Here is a 17038-nt window from a genome sequence, read left to right on the forward strand (position 1 = left end):
TAAAAATGAAACCCCCAAATGCCTGAATCACTGTCGCTCCAGTAAAAATAAAAAATCAATTTATTTCCCAAGACATATGAAACTAAATTAGATCATGAGTGATGTTGAATTACCCCACTGGCATCATTTCTAATGCTCCCATAACAAAAATAGTATTTCTCACCGGAGCATGGCCATAACTCACATATGATGCTATGCTATGAAAATATGTTGTTGTCTGAAGGGACTTGGATATAGAGTGTCACAGCCCTTGATCTATAGATATAATGCAGACTGGAATTCCAAGTGTATGCTAATTGTTTTCACAATGTTTACCATTCCTGTCCCTGTAGAGTCACATAAGCATGCTGACCTCATCACATCCTTGCTAATGGGATAGTATCTGGCAGATTTGTTGTGACAAACTGAAGTAAAAACACTGGATCCTCCTTAACCTCCTAAACTCAAACACCCGCTTGTCTGTCTGTGCTATCTTCACTCAGATATTGTCAGAGGAGTTTCATAATTCTGTAAGTCAGTCTCTCTCCTCTCACACGGCCTTGCTTGGTTGGGAAAGAAATGCCTCTTTCCTCTTATCAGTCACCGCACCCTCGCCCCACTCTCCCTCAAAAGGAAGTTGCCTCCATGTGAGGCTCTTTCTTGATGTTATTGTCAGGGAATAGTTTGTCGTCTGCTCCAGATAGCAGGCCCAGATTATTTTCCGTTTTCGCTAAAGATTGCCTGGTGGACTTGACATGCAATTAGTTAGGTCCTGTGACAAGCAGCGCTCATTGTCGCTGTAAAGCCTGTCTAGCATAGTTTCGCAAATTGATTAATTCAAGTGGAGGCTCATGAGAACTGATTTTCTTTGTGGCTTCAGTTAGCAACATGGAAACAAGAAACAGAAGCATGCTTCTCCTGCAGGCACTGAAGAGTTCCAACATGCTTTACTGTTGTGTGCTTATAGATGCTCACCTGGCTGCACTGAAAGCTCTGCCTCAGGGAGGTCAAGGGGCAAAAACAGAGCTGGAGCAGACTGTTCTGTGTCCTGTGATTTTGGGACCACAGTTACGGATGACTCAGCTTAGCACCGAGAATAGCTTCTAATTACTGCATGACTGATTTTATCTGCACGCGAAAGCATACAAATTTCTGTGTTGCAATTAGTATACATTATGTAGTTATCTGAATAGTACAGTGTTTGAAACCAATGTGCAATTTTGCACTAACAGGAAATGAAAACCAACTGCTTTGGAGAGCTCCTGCAAATTTGGAAAGAAAAAATAAGATGTTCCTCTGGAGATATATATATATATATATTAATATAGTAATATTTCTGAGATGTTCCTGGAGCTGTATCACCACTGCTACCAATTAGTTTTCAATTTTTCCAGCTGTAACTTACTTGTTTATTTCTTTTGTGCTTTGCGTTGTAGGATATTAGTGGCCATCAAAAGCACAATAAAAAAAGTACATTGAATTTTACCTTTTTTTTGTGAGTGCAGTATACAGTATACTCCAAATCTAGTTTAAAGTAGTATATAAAATAAAACTGGAACACAGTGTCTTTCTCTTTCTTAGGCCTTAGTATGCATGAAATGAAGTGCACAACAGATCTAAGCCCAAGTTTAGACCATAGACTTAGACTGTAAAAAAATAATGGACATAGCCAATACGTTTTGAAGCCTTGAGTTTGGCATTTTGACGTCACCATCGTGGATTTCTGTAGTGACCATAACTGCTAGTTTGGTTAGCGTGATGCATTCACACCTCTAATTAATTCTGATAATGCTAATGTTCACTAGCAAAAAACAGGCTTAGAACAATTGAAACAAAATGTACTTCCAGAAAAACTGATCCAACTCCAGAGGGTCTTTTAGTAACACTGAACAAGACTTTTTTTCTGGTCAATCAAAACATTACCATAAACTTTCATGACCTGAAAACACAAAAATAGCCACAGCTATGCTTATAATAGGTGAATCTGGGGCCACGTCATGGTTACGCTGCCTAACCAACGTTGTCGTGGTAGCAACTTATCAACAACCAGCACTCACCTGCCACTCAAGGCTGCCAGACCGACTTAAGCTCTGTGCGAAATATTGTCAATCCCTCATTGATATAATTAGGACTGACGAACTGCAGATTTAGGAAAGTTGTGTCTGACAATTTTTCTAACTTTTCTACTGTCTACAATTTCACCACTATGCTCACTTAACGCATCACAAGGCCAGGTGTGCAGGGGTGGGAAAGTATTCAGAATTTGAACTCTCAGTCTCAGATTTCCATTTTCTTAGTTTTTGTGTGTACATCTGGCTGCAACATATAAAAACATTTGAGGCTTGTCCAGATTTGTATGTTGTTTTATCACCGAGTGTGTTTGAAGCATATCAGAGCCTTTTCTGTGTCTCTTTTGTTTGTTTACATACATGAACACACACCCCTCCTGAGTGGCATCTGTGATTGCCCCCTGCGAACCATCAACGAAGCCATGCACATGTGACAAACATCCAATTTCCGAAGTGACAGACCATGTGAAAATCCAATTAAACAGGAGAAATCTACCATGAAACCTACGCTGTTAATAAACACTGTGTCTCATCCATTATTTACGGCAAAATTAAGTCCAAAGAATGCCAGCTCATGTGCCACGGGAAAACCTCAGAATGAGCCACCGCCGATGCTTCAAGAATAATAGTTGGTCCGAAAAACTGTCGGCAGTGCTGATTGTAGAGATTCGCCAGAAATGTGGAGGCACAGTGCTGCAGTGGAGAGACGAGGAGTGATGCCAAAATAAAACCCAATTTTCTTCTGCCGGTACATGAGCTAAATTGCTCGCAGAAAACACCAATTGACATGATTAACGTTGGGCTAGGAAGAATGGCGCTCTGTGACGGTGGATAATGAAGCTCAAAGTTCAACTGGTGGGCTACCAAACTTTTATTTTGATTAAACAAAATTCATCTGGTTTCAATTTAAACTGACTGGGTATTTTTTTGCTCTTTTAAGTAAAGAGCGAGTGCCCCAGCTGGAGACAAAAGCGGGGGGAAGGCCGATGTGGTTTTGACATGGCCAGTGTGTGTGTGTGCTTTTGTGAGGGGAATAAAGGGAGGGGGTTAATTCATCTGATTCCTTCATGCCACTGTGGCAGAGGCTGTATGTATTGTCGGGCGGGTTGCCATGGCAACAGCTGCGGAGTAAGGAAATCTTTCTTTCCTCTTTCTCACCCCACCTCCTCCTCCTCCTCCTCCTCCTCCTCCTCTTCTTCTCTCTTTCTGTCCAGTACCTTGTCAAATTTCTGCCTCTCTCTCCCTCCCTCTCTCGCTGACTTGTACAGACATGGTTTGCAGAGTTTTTGGGTGGGGAATGTTCAGGTATGCGTTTGCACACACACACACATACACACACATAATCTGTCTGTGTGCTGCTGGTGTAGCAGACTAGGGAACAATGAGTCTCAAAAAGAGACTTTCCTTCAAGAGGACCTGGAACTTCAACACTGTAAGTAAACTGTGGTTTGCCGAGTGAGCCTCCTCTTCCTCCTCTGTGTAAAGCCGGGAGACTCCTTTTGTTCAGTCAGCTGCTTTTCTCATTAATCTCCCTCTTTGTCGCTCGTCTCTTTCCCACTCAGAACAGCTGTTTGAAGCGGCAGGGACTCGTGGTTATTTGTTTGTGGGGTGCTAGAATCAGCCTTGACTTGTGTAAAAGTTTAGAAGAGGCTTTTTTTTCTCTAACTGTGTTGTACAGAGGACATTTCAACCTAGTTTTGAAGGAAGGAACATGCCTAAACAAGTCCAAAAGTTACAAGAAATCACTTTTTAAAAGATGAGAATACGCTTTGTGAGAGGTGTTAATGGGTGGCATTAACATTTGTGTGAATGTGGCTTATCCTTCAAGTGTTCAACACCTGTGAAATTGTGTTTGTGTCGCGGTGGCTCACGTCAGATCACACACATAAATTTGTCTTGGTGGGATCATCTACGTTCCTTCAGCATGTGGTGTCTCGGGATGCCAGACTGTACGGCGTGGGGGCTGTACCACACTAAAGCTGGGAGAGTTCGTTTTCCAACTTAAGAGCCAAATCCTGCACAGTTTCAGAGCCAGGGTACTCGCTGTGACTTGAATTGTGATTTTGTCCATTTGGTTGATAACAGCCTCCCTTCCAGCTGGGAAATGGGATCTCTGCAATTCAGCCTAATATGAAAAGGATCAAAGAGGGTCTGTAGTGCTGCAAAGCCACCCATGGTGCACCGGCTCGTCACAAGAGGTGTCAACAGAGGAAGAGAGTGTGTGGACAAGAGGTGATGGTGTGCCTGGGTCATCACTTCTGTCTCGTTTTTGCAGGGGGACTTGTGGGCGAGGAAGTAATGTGTGTGGTCTCACCCCTGCAGCCTCATACATACAAACATACGCACACCGCTCTCTGTATATTTACCAACCCTACCTGGTCAACTTTTCCAAGTGTGATCATGGTGTCATTTTATTTGAAAGGACTTGATCAGCCGACAGTATTGATAATGCATTTATCATTTAGGTCGTTGGTTGTCATTTGTTGTTTACAGCTTCTCTGATGTGAGGATTTGCTACATTTCTAAGTTTTATATGATTGTAAACTGAATGTTTTCAAGTTTTCGGACTATTGGGTTGGACAAAACAAGACGTGAACAGGCTGCGCTCAGAAAAATTGTGAAAAATGAATGTCACAATTTTCCTGTCATTTTTTTTTTAACTCAAACAATTCATCAGTTTTTTGAAATAGGGCTGGGCCATACATCCATATTTTAAGGATTCTTGCATATCCTTAAAAAGTCTTAAACAGCCAATAAATAAGGTCTCAATTGGTTTTTGTTTTGTTTTTTTCAGATTATTTTTTTTACTTTTGCCTTGATTGGAGATAGGACAGCTTAAATGTGAAATGGGTCAGAGAGAGGGGATGACATACAGCGAAGGTCTGAGGCCGGAGTCGAACTCCTGGACGTTGCGGCAAGGACACAGCCTCTGTAAGCGGTGCGCCGCTCTATCAGTCTGAGCAACTGGGTGCCCCGTGAGGTCATAATTGTTAATAAAATGTTTTAAATAAATCTTTCAAAAGTCTGAAAATGTATTTTTTAAATTAATTTATGGATCTTTTTTCCTGATGTTGCATGTTAAAACAATTAAAATATCAATATTGGAAATATTAATTTTTTTAGATGATTTATTAACTTCCTCTGACATTAAAATCATGTAGATTTGGATAGAGGAACCAACAGCGACCATATGCATTTATCACATCCATTGTTCTGAGAGGCATTTAAGAGGTCTAAAATCTAACTTGCCTTAAGTTGTAGGAAACTTGATTACATTGTGAAATGAGACTACATATTATTGTTTTATCATTAGTATTGTCTTTTGCTGGTTTAAAATGCTTTATTACAGTAAAGTGATTTTTTAACTAATCAGATTGTTCTAGCTGCTCTGTTATTTATCCAAGTTAGTTATGATTATTTTGTTTTGTAAAACCATCAATAGTCAACCCTACAACCCCACTGATTTGAGATACTTCTCCAAATTGCTCAGCCCTTATTTGAAATAAATAAATAAACAAATAAAACAAAAGTGAAAATAGGTATTAGTCGCCCCATTTGAGAGTGTAAGTCAAATTCAGTAGAAAAGCAGTTGGTCTGACCAGTAGCAGGATTTTGCAACGTTTATGTTTCATTCAGGTGCTTCAGCCTTATTACGCAACCTATGATGTATTTGTCATCGACATAATTCTCCTCTGACAGGAGCATGCTTTAAGGATAAGCATTCATTACGATTTATTGTAACTCGCCCACACGTATCACATGTCTGTGAAAAAGAGGAAGTTCTGAAGAAATGGATGTCTATCATATTTGTCACCTTAGAAGTTACATTTCTTCATTGATTTAAAAGAAGTGTTGACTCCCAGGGAACGAATAATGTTAAATACACCCATTCACTATTTTAAAGTAAGTCTGGAGGCCTTTTGTTTGTCCAAAACAGACGTTTACGTCACATTGTGTGATGTCTGTTGCGTCCTTTAAAGTGCACCACACTCTATATATTTAAGGTTTGAGGTTTTGCTGTTTTTAGACCCTAAAGGACAGACAGATGGCGTGGGTGTTCTCTCTCTTCTCTTTTGGCTTCATGTTGGTCCTTGTGCTACCCGCCCATGATTACTGTACACATGCTAGCCACCACAGAAGGGGAGGCTTTTGGGTGTTGACTACACAGGGTTAGACTCAGCAGCAGCAGAGTTGTAAAGAGGCTGTGACAGACAATTAGTGGTTTAGTGGTCGGTGTCTGATAGAGCTTTTACATGTGGTCACTCCCAAAATGGAACAAAGCATCACGTCAGGACACATGACCGCGGTTATATCCTCTGCCTTCAGACGACCAGTGGCAGCAACGAAAACTATAAAGAATGAGCTGGTTCATAATATGTCTGAGCTGAAAAAACTACTGTGAATCAGACAGGAAAATTAAAGGTCCCGTGTGTAAGATTTTGGGGGATTTAGTGGCATATAACGGTTAGGACTGCACATTGCAACCAGCTAAAACTTTTCCCTGTTAGGATTCTCTCTGTGTTCATTGTTCAGGAGGTTTTTCACAGGGAGCCAAATTATCCACAGAGGTCTTTTTCTCTTCAAAACATCAGACCAGTTTCATGTTATAAATCAGTGTTTTTCGGGTGCTGTTTAGCATGCCAGATACAGGAGGCTCGTCCATCACCTGCCAATGTGTCCCCACCCCTTTCTCGTATAACTTAAGACCCAGACATCCATGATTTTTACCTTGAGCAGAGCATCTGCAGACCCTCCCCCCAGAACCCGATGATAATAACTGGTAAAAACACTTGATAAAGCAATTTTACATTATAAATTAATGATTTTCAGATACTGCTTTTTACAAATGCTTCTAACTATGGATGCCTATGCAAAACCGCAAATGGCCATATCTAGAGTCAGTGACCCTTTTTATGCAGATCACACTGTATGGCCACAACGGAGTCCTTTCATTTTGTGATTTAAGACAGCATACCGGCACTGTGGAAGCAAAAGAGACACGATGGGCCTGATGTTGGGCCTAACTGCTAACAGCTAACAGCTAAATTTTAAATATCTAGCGGTGGTGGCACGCATTATGAATGTCAAAACATCACACCTGTCCTGCCCAAGGTCCTGTCGTGCCGCTGTGGTGACATTCAGAAGGTTTTTACAGGAGCTGAGTTATCCACAAATGTCTCCTCTTTAAAACAAACAGACTTGTTAATTTAAACTGGAAAAAACACTGAATAAAGCAGTTTCACAAAACAAATCAGTGTTTATTAGACGCTGCTTGTTACAAGGGGGTTTCTAATTACAATGGCTGACATGAAAATGTCAGTTTCCCTATCTGGAGCCAGTGTTGGTTCAGTTCTAGTGTAGAAAAATGGTAGAGCTCACGAACGACGACCTGCTCCCTATGTAGATATAAACGGCTCATTCTAAGGTAACAAAAACACAACGATTCATATTCTCAGTTGATTACACATGAGAGAAAACATACTTATCGTATTATGTTTAATTTCTGCCAATATATGCCCCCTAAGTCCTACACAGTGGACCTTTAAATTGTATCTTTGTTTTACACTCATAAGCAGTCTCATCAGGGTGCATCATTTGTGTTAATTTTTTATTGTTTTGTAATAGTGCAGCTTTCAGTCCAGTGTTATGCAATTCCACTAAAGTACAAACTGTATGTACTGCTCACACCAAGGCTCCATCCTGGCAGTACGAGCCTTGTTTAGAGGTATTATCAGCCTTGGATATTCACACTTTGAAGTGGCAGCTCAGAAAACACTCTTCTGGAAATAGTCTCCCCTTTTCAGATGAATCCTCCAACGCACCGATTTTTCAAGTGTTCTTGGACCGAACCCTAAGATGCGCCTCTCATCTCCTCCCCTGCATTTAAATATATTTGCAGCCTCACAATTTAGGCTTTAAATCTCTCCCTATTAGCCGAAGTAAAATTACGCTAACCGGTTTTAGAGGAGCCCGATGCCGAGGCAGTCATTTCAAACTGAAGTTTTGCCAAGTAAATATTTGTTGATCCATCATGAGATCACACACGGTGCTGTTTTATTTATTCCTTGGCTGTAATTGCACTCAATTATGGAAAGTTGTCACCGGGAAATTTTCATGCTCACCAGGGTTGCTTGCCTTTTACTCAGGGGCGTCTGCGCATACATGAACCACTCGTTCCCTGAATTAGCAAGTGAAAAGACGACCATTATGACCAGTGATGGCCTCTTAACTTGCCCTGCCTTGATGAGCTCAGATCTTTGTGACTGCCGTTTGCAGGAATGCACACACTCAGAGGCTGTGTGTGTGTGTGTGTGTGTGAGAGGATAATATAAAATAAAGGGTGGGTCCTGGTGTGGAGGTGTGAACAGCTGTGTGTGGTAAAGGCCTGGGGTCCACCCACTTACAAATTAATGGCCTTGTGTGAGGACCCGAGATCCAACCCTTTCCCAGTAGCACACACACACTCTCACTGACAAACCACACAGACACACACACCTCAGAGCGACTGGTGGGATGCCTGAGGAGACGCTGCTATCTTCAGTCTCTCTGCTCAGCACAGGAGGTCATGAGGGCAACCTCTCACTCATGTCTCTCTTTGTTTTCTTTCAGTCTGCTGCTTCCTCAGATGGTGGTGAGTACAATTCCTTTTTTTGCCACTTTTAAACACTTGAAGCCTGGATTGACTTTTGTGCTGTGTTGAGGTGCCTGTCACAAGTTATTTAACCCTTAAAACCTAAGCTGCTGGTTTGATTTCTTACAGAAACATGAGGAAAAGGCAATGAGCAACTTGTAAAGAAATGTGGGACAAGAAAATGAAAAAAAAAAAGTCCTGTGTGTCTGTCTATCTATCTACTGTATAAACATACACACGCACTTTTTTCATTTTTAAAGAATTTTGATTAAATATTAAATTATTGGTATTTTTCTTATCTTAAGATCACTTTTTGGCTGTTTCTTTGTTGCTCATTGCTTTCTACCCATGTTTTAGAAAAAATTCAAACCCATTTTCTCAGGTTTTAAAGGGTAAAACACTGAGAATAATATAATAGCAACACATGATCATTTTGATGTGAAATGTCAAAAACTATGCCAGCTATGTGAGGGAAACAAGATCTGATGGCTTTTCCTGAATCATCCTTTTTTACTAACACTAAAACTTTTCCACTGTCTTGCATTTTCTTAGTTTCCTCTAAAAACTCCACGTTGTAGTTGCTTAATAAAATGTTCTAACAAAAAGGAGTTGCAAGGATGATGTATTCACTGTAGGCAGCATGCCTCATTAACAAAGGATGTTTGCAGAGCGTGTTTTGGGTTACAGTCGATGGCTAGTGTGCATGCTGTCTGGTCCTCCCTTTTCATGGCAGTTTTTTTAATAACATTTGCTAACAGTCTGACTGAGGCTGCGGTGCGGTGAGGGCTGCAGCTCCGCTCCTTTTCACTGTGGATGCTCATCAGACATGCACTGTTGTTTGCTTTCTAAAGCCCATCTCATTAACTGAGCCGCACACAATATGGTAAACATGTCTCCCACAGCCTCAGTCCTAATACATTAAACCATGTCCAAACAAATGGCTTGTCAGCAAACTTTAGACAGGGACTTTGAGTGGTACAGGGAAAACCAGCCATTTTCCCATGTTTTTGAAAGAAATCACTTCAGTTTGCTCAAGTTTCAAGGGGTTAATTTAAAGGCACTGCATTTTTAATGAGACATCAACTCGTTCAGTTGGTATAATTGCTTAGAGGCAAGTAAATACTGTAAAAGGTCATGTAGAGACCACTTTAGTAATAACCCTAAAAAACTGACCTCGTTGTAAGGTTGCTTTTGGTGCCATGCACTATTTGCAGTGCTTTTATTTTGCCACTCTTGAACTACACCTATTTGTAAATCCACCCTGCTTCCTGTGCAGGCGTGTTGGCAACTTGTAGTACTGTACCTTACTTGACCTAGCCAGAATCAACACTCCGCGCCAGCCAGTCGACTCTCAGCAGAATGACAACAGCTATGTAACAAATCTCACTGTGATCCTTTTGTGTTTTTTTTTTGTTTTTACTCCCTGCCTGCTCGGCCCACAGCTCTAAAGTGGCCATCTGCTGCCATGATAGCAGGTACTATGTGGGCCAAAGCCCCCACTTTAGTTGACCACCAGCTCCCAGATCCTCACCCTCTCTTTTTGTGTCCCTTTAATCATCCGTGTCTCCTCTCTTTCTTCTTCCTTTTATTCTGCTCCCTCTCCTCACTGCCCCCCACTCTTTGCACCTCTCTTACCAACTGAGTGACATCTGCTGTTTCTCAAGATGCAATCAGATCTGTTAGCCTTGCACTCCACACTTCCCACACAACATATTTTGAACTTTGACATTCACTTTAATATGTAGCATTCAGCGGTGAGGTGTGTTGCAAAGGGTACAGTAAAGAGCCATTAGCTGTCCTGTCAAATCCCCCGACCTTTACCTTACAATCCAATCCTGTTTCTGTTTGTAATTATGTTTGGTGCCATTATAGGAGACCTTTTAGCTCCACGTTGTGTTTTGATCATTTTACAGCAAGTTTTTCCCTCTCTTCAACGGGATCAAGACTTTTATTAAATTGCTGACAACTTATTTGTCTTTCCCTTTTCCTGCAGTTTCCCTAAGCTAAATGTGTATTGCCTGGTATCAGACATAAATGTCAACTTCAGTCTGACGTTTGCCCTTTTTACACAGAGATCGTGTTATAGGGTTGCTACTAAGCCCCTTCTTTTAGACTCCTTTGCATTTTTACACAGAACCAAACGATGGCGGCATCATCCCATTTCAGTAAGATTTTAAGTAGCATGCTGGCATCATGGGGGTCAAAAGAGGCGTGATGGGGTAACATTTAACACAACAGTGTTAGCCTCTCGTGGTAATGCTAAACAGTATCAGTGGCACAGCATGGTTATAACAATCATTTACCTTCTCTGTTATATGGCTGCTAATTTTTTCCTCTGCTCAGAGGGTAAGGAGTAGGGCTGTACCCGACTCAGAATCATATCAGTCCAACCAGATTTGGCTGAATATATATTTGATGATTCATTTTGCTTTCCATACAAAGTGTTAAAGTCTGAATGGGCTCCTTGGGGCGGTCAGTGTGACAGTAGCATCCGTGTCAGAGAGTAAACAAGGAGTAATGTTAGATCGCAAATGCGTAACAACATTTTTTGCAGACAGGCCCTAGTAAGGAGCTCCCAGGCCTCATTTAATTTTCCCTAACTAATCACTAGAGTCCAAAGCATCTGCCTGAATCTTATGTATTTTCAAGTCAACACTCATACATAACTATGCCAGCATACCCGACTTGGTGGTGTTTTAAGAGTGAAGCTGTGCAAAATAACAACAAATTACAAGGCTGAGCAATATTGAGAAGACCTTTCAATTTAGAACAGCCTCGATAACAGCGTTTATCTTATCTTAAGTGTTTGCCATTATCATTATTAGCACTCCTCATTGGTTCTGACGCTTCACTTGAAAATGTAGAACAACAGCACTAGTCCCACCCAAGGTGCTGACTGGCTAATCAAGTCCCCCCACAGTGCTCATTAGTCGGTCTTTTCTTTTTAACCAAGAAACCTCAGTTTCATGATCAATGGCAGACAAAACAGTCAACTCGAATTTGGTGGAGTCTGGAGATTCTGTACTAAGACAAAAGCATTTACTCTTAAGGAAATTGTAGTGAGAGTTTAAGGTGTATTCTAGTAGTATTTGTTGCTATTATTTAAATAAGCATTGGGGCTGCAGAAAATATTGCTTTATTGTAATCGTAATGTCAAGTTTGAGCCATTTGAAAAAAATAGTATCAGTAGAAAACTGCACTTTAGAATGTAAATATTCGTTTTTATTAGTCTTTTGTGCCTACCAAAAAAAATTGAAATAACTTTACCTTTTTTTATTCAACAAGCAATTTGTTTTGTTATAGCAGTATCCCGAAAGCAGACGAAAGGCAGAACTGAATACACTTTGATATGGTTATTTTTTGCAAGTAATATCAAAATCACCTGTTTTTCTCATACTGTGCAGCTCTAATTAGCACTAGAGCCTGAATCTGACAATGTTCCAGTTTTAAAAATGTGCTTTTTATTGTTCATTTTTGCTCACACATTCACCAAAATCAAAGACATGTCTCCCTTTGTGAGGGCTTTTTGAAGCTGTGTACCCATACAAGATGTCTTTTGTTTATGGTGTCTTAGAAGATGCCTTGGAAAGGCTTTACAAAAGCTCTGTTCTTCTTCATGGACTAAATTAACTTTCTCAAAAAAGGTAAAACAGTCAAAAAAAAAAAAAAAAGAAAAGCAACCAAGAATGCTAAAAAATCCACAGGAATATTTAGAAGGTTGAAAGGGCACACAGGAGAACAGTACCCCGGGCTGGAATTAGCCTTTAACAGAGAGCCCTCTAACCTTTGCATGTTGTTCTCTCCATCTTGTAGACTATAGCGGAGTCCAGTTGCAGGGATGCTGCAGCCAGAGCAGCCTGAACAGCAATGGCAGTCTTCCAGGAGCCGGCAATTTCCGAGGGGTTCCGGAGCAGCGAGTGGCCAGCTGGGCCGGCTGCTTCGAGCGTCTCCTCCAAGACCCAGTGGGTGTGCGCTACTTCTCGGTAAGACAAGAAAAAGTTTTCAAAGTTGATTAAATTTCAGTTTAACTAAAAGTGTCTCTTGGTGTTTCAGATTTAAGATTTGCAGCAGGGTTGTGTTTTTTCTTGTTATTGATTCAGCTTATTAATTCCGTTTCCCACTGAAGCCTTGGCAAGTGAGAAGGCAAGCGATTTGAGAAGGAAAGGAAAACAAAATATATTGGAAGCTATGAAGAAAAATATTCTCTGCAGTTTTACAGTTGTTTTTGCTTGTGCTTGGTGCTCTTCTCCTACAATAATATTTTTCTGCAGATGGTACAAATTTATTTTGTTGGTGTATGAACTTGGAACAACTTTTGATACAGTGGGAAATAAATTGAGAATGCTCAGAGTTGGTTTGATTCTAACAAACTAACACTGAATTTGAATAACACTGAATTGTTTGACAAACAAGAAACTCATGATAAATGAAGTAGAAACTGAAAGAGTGTCTGAAATTAATTTTCTTGGTGTAACAATGGACAATAAACTATGCTGGAAACAATATATAAATTATATCAAGGCTTAAATTTAAACATGAATCGCAATATTATATAAAGTTCAAAAGATCTTCTGAATCGGAATCTGTTATACACCCTGTACTGTTCCTTTATACTCCCATATATAACTTACTGTGTGGCAGTGTGAGGAAATAGACACAACACACAAATCCAGTCTTCATCCCTCAGAAAAGAGCCACACGAGTTGTTAACAAAACTACTTGTAGAGAACCAACAACAAACCCACTGTTTATCAAATTAAAAGCACCCAAATTCAAAGATCTGGTTGATTTCAAATCAGGTACAGAGCTAAAAATCAACCACTACACAGTAGTTTCCATAAGTTGTTTCAAATAAAAGAAAGTTGACATGATTTGAAAAGAATTTGTATGTTCCATAAACAATTAGTGAGGACTAACAGTCAAAAAATAAAGAGGTTTGGATTTAAAGTATTCACTTCCTTCTACTCCTTTTTGGATATAAAATACTGTTGTTTACTGAATGTGTTCGATGGGCATTCTGGTGTTTTTTTCTTACTTATATTTTATTTATATTCTACCACTTTATTTGGCATGTTGAAAAGAAAGATCTAAACTAACTCTTTCATTAGCAGATCAGTGTTGATTATGACTGCGATTACAGGCATTTGCCACCTTCCTTCATGCATTAAATTAATATCTTGCAGTCATTTTTTTTTGTCGTATCATCATTTTTTGTGAACCTTTGTCAAACTTTGGAGAGTTTGTGTAGCCACTATATGGAGCCCACAAAGTCCATATTTTCAGACATAATTGAAAACACTTAATAACTAATCCTTTGTTTATATAGATCTGGAGTAGGTTCAAGTTCAGAACCAGTTCTCCAACCTTTCTGAGTACAGTTCCCTCATTTATGTTACCTCCCACATAAAAGATGTGCCTTTGAATTTAGCCCACAACACCTTCAGAAGGCTCAACATTAAGTTCTGGCGTCCCAGAACCACCTCGCTCCTCACCTTCCCTCAGCACTGATCAGAGCCGCACTGTGCGCCTACACTATCCTACGCCTACACTTACACCAGTCTTGTTCACAACATTACACCCAATAATTTCGTTCTTCACTACTGATCTCAAAAACAACAGCGCTGGAGAGATGAGAAAGAGAATGATCACCAGTTTGAGATCATCTCGAAACTCTGGTACTGTGTGTCTCCACAGGAATTTCTCAAGAAAGAATTCAGTGAGGAGAATATCTTGTTCTGGCAGGCCTGTGAATACTTCAGTCATGTCCCTGCAACTGATAAAAAGCAGGTAAGTCCACAGTGTGACGCAAATCCTATTTCTAAAAACATATACACTGATTGGAATGGTTGGCAACTTTATTTGTCTCATATCTGCTCAAAGGGGACCTATTATGCTTTTCTCCATTTTCTTCATAATATACAATGTTTCAGTGACAGATGTTCATATTAAAATGTGGACAAAGCTTCAAAAAATGAGATAAATGTACATATGAGTTATGCCTGTGAGCAAAACCTTATGGCTTCAGACTGTTCTGAATACTCCATTTTTAGCTGTTTCTTCTACTTCAGCAACAAGTTGACTTCACACAGATTTCTTTATGGTTATCTGCTTCAGGCAGATTACTGCAAGTGTTTACATGACATAACCTACACTGCTACATGTAGCTACACGGTAACATCAACTAAACATTTGATTTTAGTATTGGATTGGATTTCGTTTGTTGTGAATATTTTTATTTAGGAGCTTTTACGGGTCATACTTTACGATAGAAAGTGCTGCTTTATTATGTTACAGTCATTCTTCTGCTGCAATGACAGTGGAGACATGCACACATCGCAGATACGAAAGACCCATAAAAACTGACGAACCAGATCAGACTAAGCTTTTTGCAGAGGGAGGATTAAAGAGACAGGCGCTAAACAAAACTTACTTTAACAGTTAATGATGAATCAAAATAGTTGGCTATTATTTTTCTGTTGGCTAATCATTGCAGCTCTAGTGATCATAATTTTGTTTAGAAAAAGTTTTTGATTCTGTGTTGATCAGTTCTGGCCCCTCAAATTAATCTTGAGACCCCTTTGTGGGTCCCCTACATCCAGGTTTAGAAGGAATTGCGGGGACATATTTTTTTGTGGTTCTTGAAATTCTGCATCATTAAACCTCTGTCCTGCAGCTGTCCCAGAGAGCTGGAGAGATCTACAACAGCTTCCTGTCCAGCAAGGCCACCATGCCGGTCAACATCGACAGCCAAGCTCAGCTGGCCGACGACGTCCTCACCTCACCACGGCCCGACATGTTCAAGACGCAGCAGCTACAGGTACAAGACAGCAGTATTAGTGAGCTCATCTCTTTAGACACCACAGTACATTGCTCTGTAAGTAATCTGCTGGTTACATACTTATTTAAATAATCCCCATCTTTGATTAATTTAGACTTCCTCTTATTTAAATAATTTAGTTGCTCCATGTCAACACTGAAGATCAAGACGTTTTTCTTGACAGTGGGGGGGTTTTGTTCTCATCTAGCCTTTAGTCACTTTGCCCAAGCATATTGAGTTTTTTCAGTGGCCATCTGGGTTTGTTTACGAAAAGGCTCTGAGCCTTTACCAGAGAGATAAACACAAACTGGCACACACCCACAGAGAATCTAGCGCATACTGTACACACAGACACATAGACATGAAGTCAGAGATCTGTATATTTCCAGCCTGCGCACAAGCAGGATAAATTGTTAACTGTGGAGACACCTGTCATAACATCAACTGTAACCATATGTTAACACTAGTAGTTTCTCCTCTCTTGTTGCTGTCTGTGTCTCATTTTCTCGTCCCTACGTGCCTCTTTGTGCGTCTCAAACATCACTATTTGTCTCTGCGTCTACAGATCTTCAACCTGATGAAGTTTGACAGTTATTCACGATTCCTCAAGTCCTCCCTTTACCAAGAGTGCATGCGTGCAGAGGTAGATGGCCGACCTCTGCCGGACCCCTACCAAATCCCCTGCAGTCCTGCACCGTCGAAACACAGTGCAAGCTCTGACCGCTCCACCCTTTCCACTCCGAAAAAGGTATTGCTTTTTGTTTGTACCACAGTAATGTGACGTTGTTGACATTGCTCATCTTTTGATTTTATCTATTTTTTCATACCTTCATACCCTTTCGGAATTTCACCGGGGTGTACGGCATATGACCGTATCAGTGTGCGGCACTACCCCCCTTTTTAGGCATCGGTATTGCCAAATTAAAGCAGCCACACTGCCTGTATGAGCAGCACTGCTTATGCACATCTAGAATAAAAGAGTCTTGCCGGGCTTTTTTTCGCATTATGCTCGCGGTTTCTAGCTAAAATAGTGAAAATGGTCTTTTTGGTTATTATATTGACTCTATACAATTTTCACTACAGTTTCAATGTCTTTTTCAGTTACAGAGGTGAGGAAATACAAAAGTCTGTGGTTTACTCAACCTTTCCTTTTTCTGTTTAAAAAAAAAAGCCTTCTGACAAAGTATCTGTCGACAGAATTCCTTCAGTTGTTGGCACAAGGCTTTATATTGTGCAAAATTTACAGGACCATGTCACTGACAATGGAGTAACTTTCATGGCTTCATAAATGATTCCAGTATGTGCTTTCAATTGTGGAAATACAGTGTAATAACAGTATGCAGCTCTGCAGCAGCACCGCAACAACAAACGCTGCCGTTATGAACACATACTGCTCATGCATGCAGAGTAGCCCAGGTGTAACCTCCAGGGCACATGATGAGCACTGCATGCAAAACATCCTCAATACATCCTCTCCAGTATGATGTTCAGAAAGATGAGGGTCCCTACTGTAGGGATTTCTAAATACCCTGGTATACTGTA

The 17038-nt window shown here is 40.4% G+C and overlaps 1 protein-coding gene across 2 annotated transcripts in view; it reads left to right on the forward strand.

The window, feature by feature from the left end:
- rgs12a (regulator of G protein signaling 12a) overlaps nucleotides 1-17038 on the forward strand; it is a 52264-nt gene that overhangs the window by 17613 nt on the left and 17613 nt on the right. The window contains exons 4-9 of one of the 2 annotated variants that reach the window (XM_088073260.1): nucleotides 8658-8679; nucleotides 10122-10154; nucleotides 12493-12662; nucleotides 14374-14466; nucleotides 15353-15496; nucleotides 16062-16244. In XM_088073260.1, coding sequence (XP_087929386.1) covers nucleotides 8658-8679; nucleotides 10122-10154; nucleotides 12493-12662; nucleotides 14374-14466; nucleotides 15353-15496; nucleotides 16062-16244 — 645 coding nt within the window. The remainder of the gene's footprint in view (nucleotides 1-8657; nucleotides 8680-10121; nucleotides 10155-12492; nucleotides 12663-14373; nucleotides 14467-15352; nucleotides 15497-16061; nucleotides 16245-17038) is intronic. The other variant, XM_042512177.2, reaches the window with a different exon arrangement.

Source organism: Plectropomus leopardus, chromosome 23 (genome assembly GCF_026936395.1).
Source record: "Plectropomus leopardus strain MGB_pleo_1.0 chromosome 23, ASM2693639v1, whole genome shotgun sequence".
Lineage (NCBI taxonomy): Eukaryota > Metazoa > Chordata > Actinopteri > Perciformes > Serranidae > Plectropomus > Plectropomus leopardus.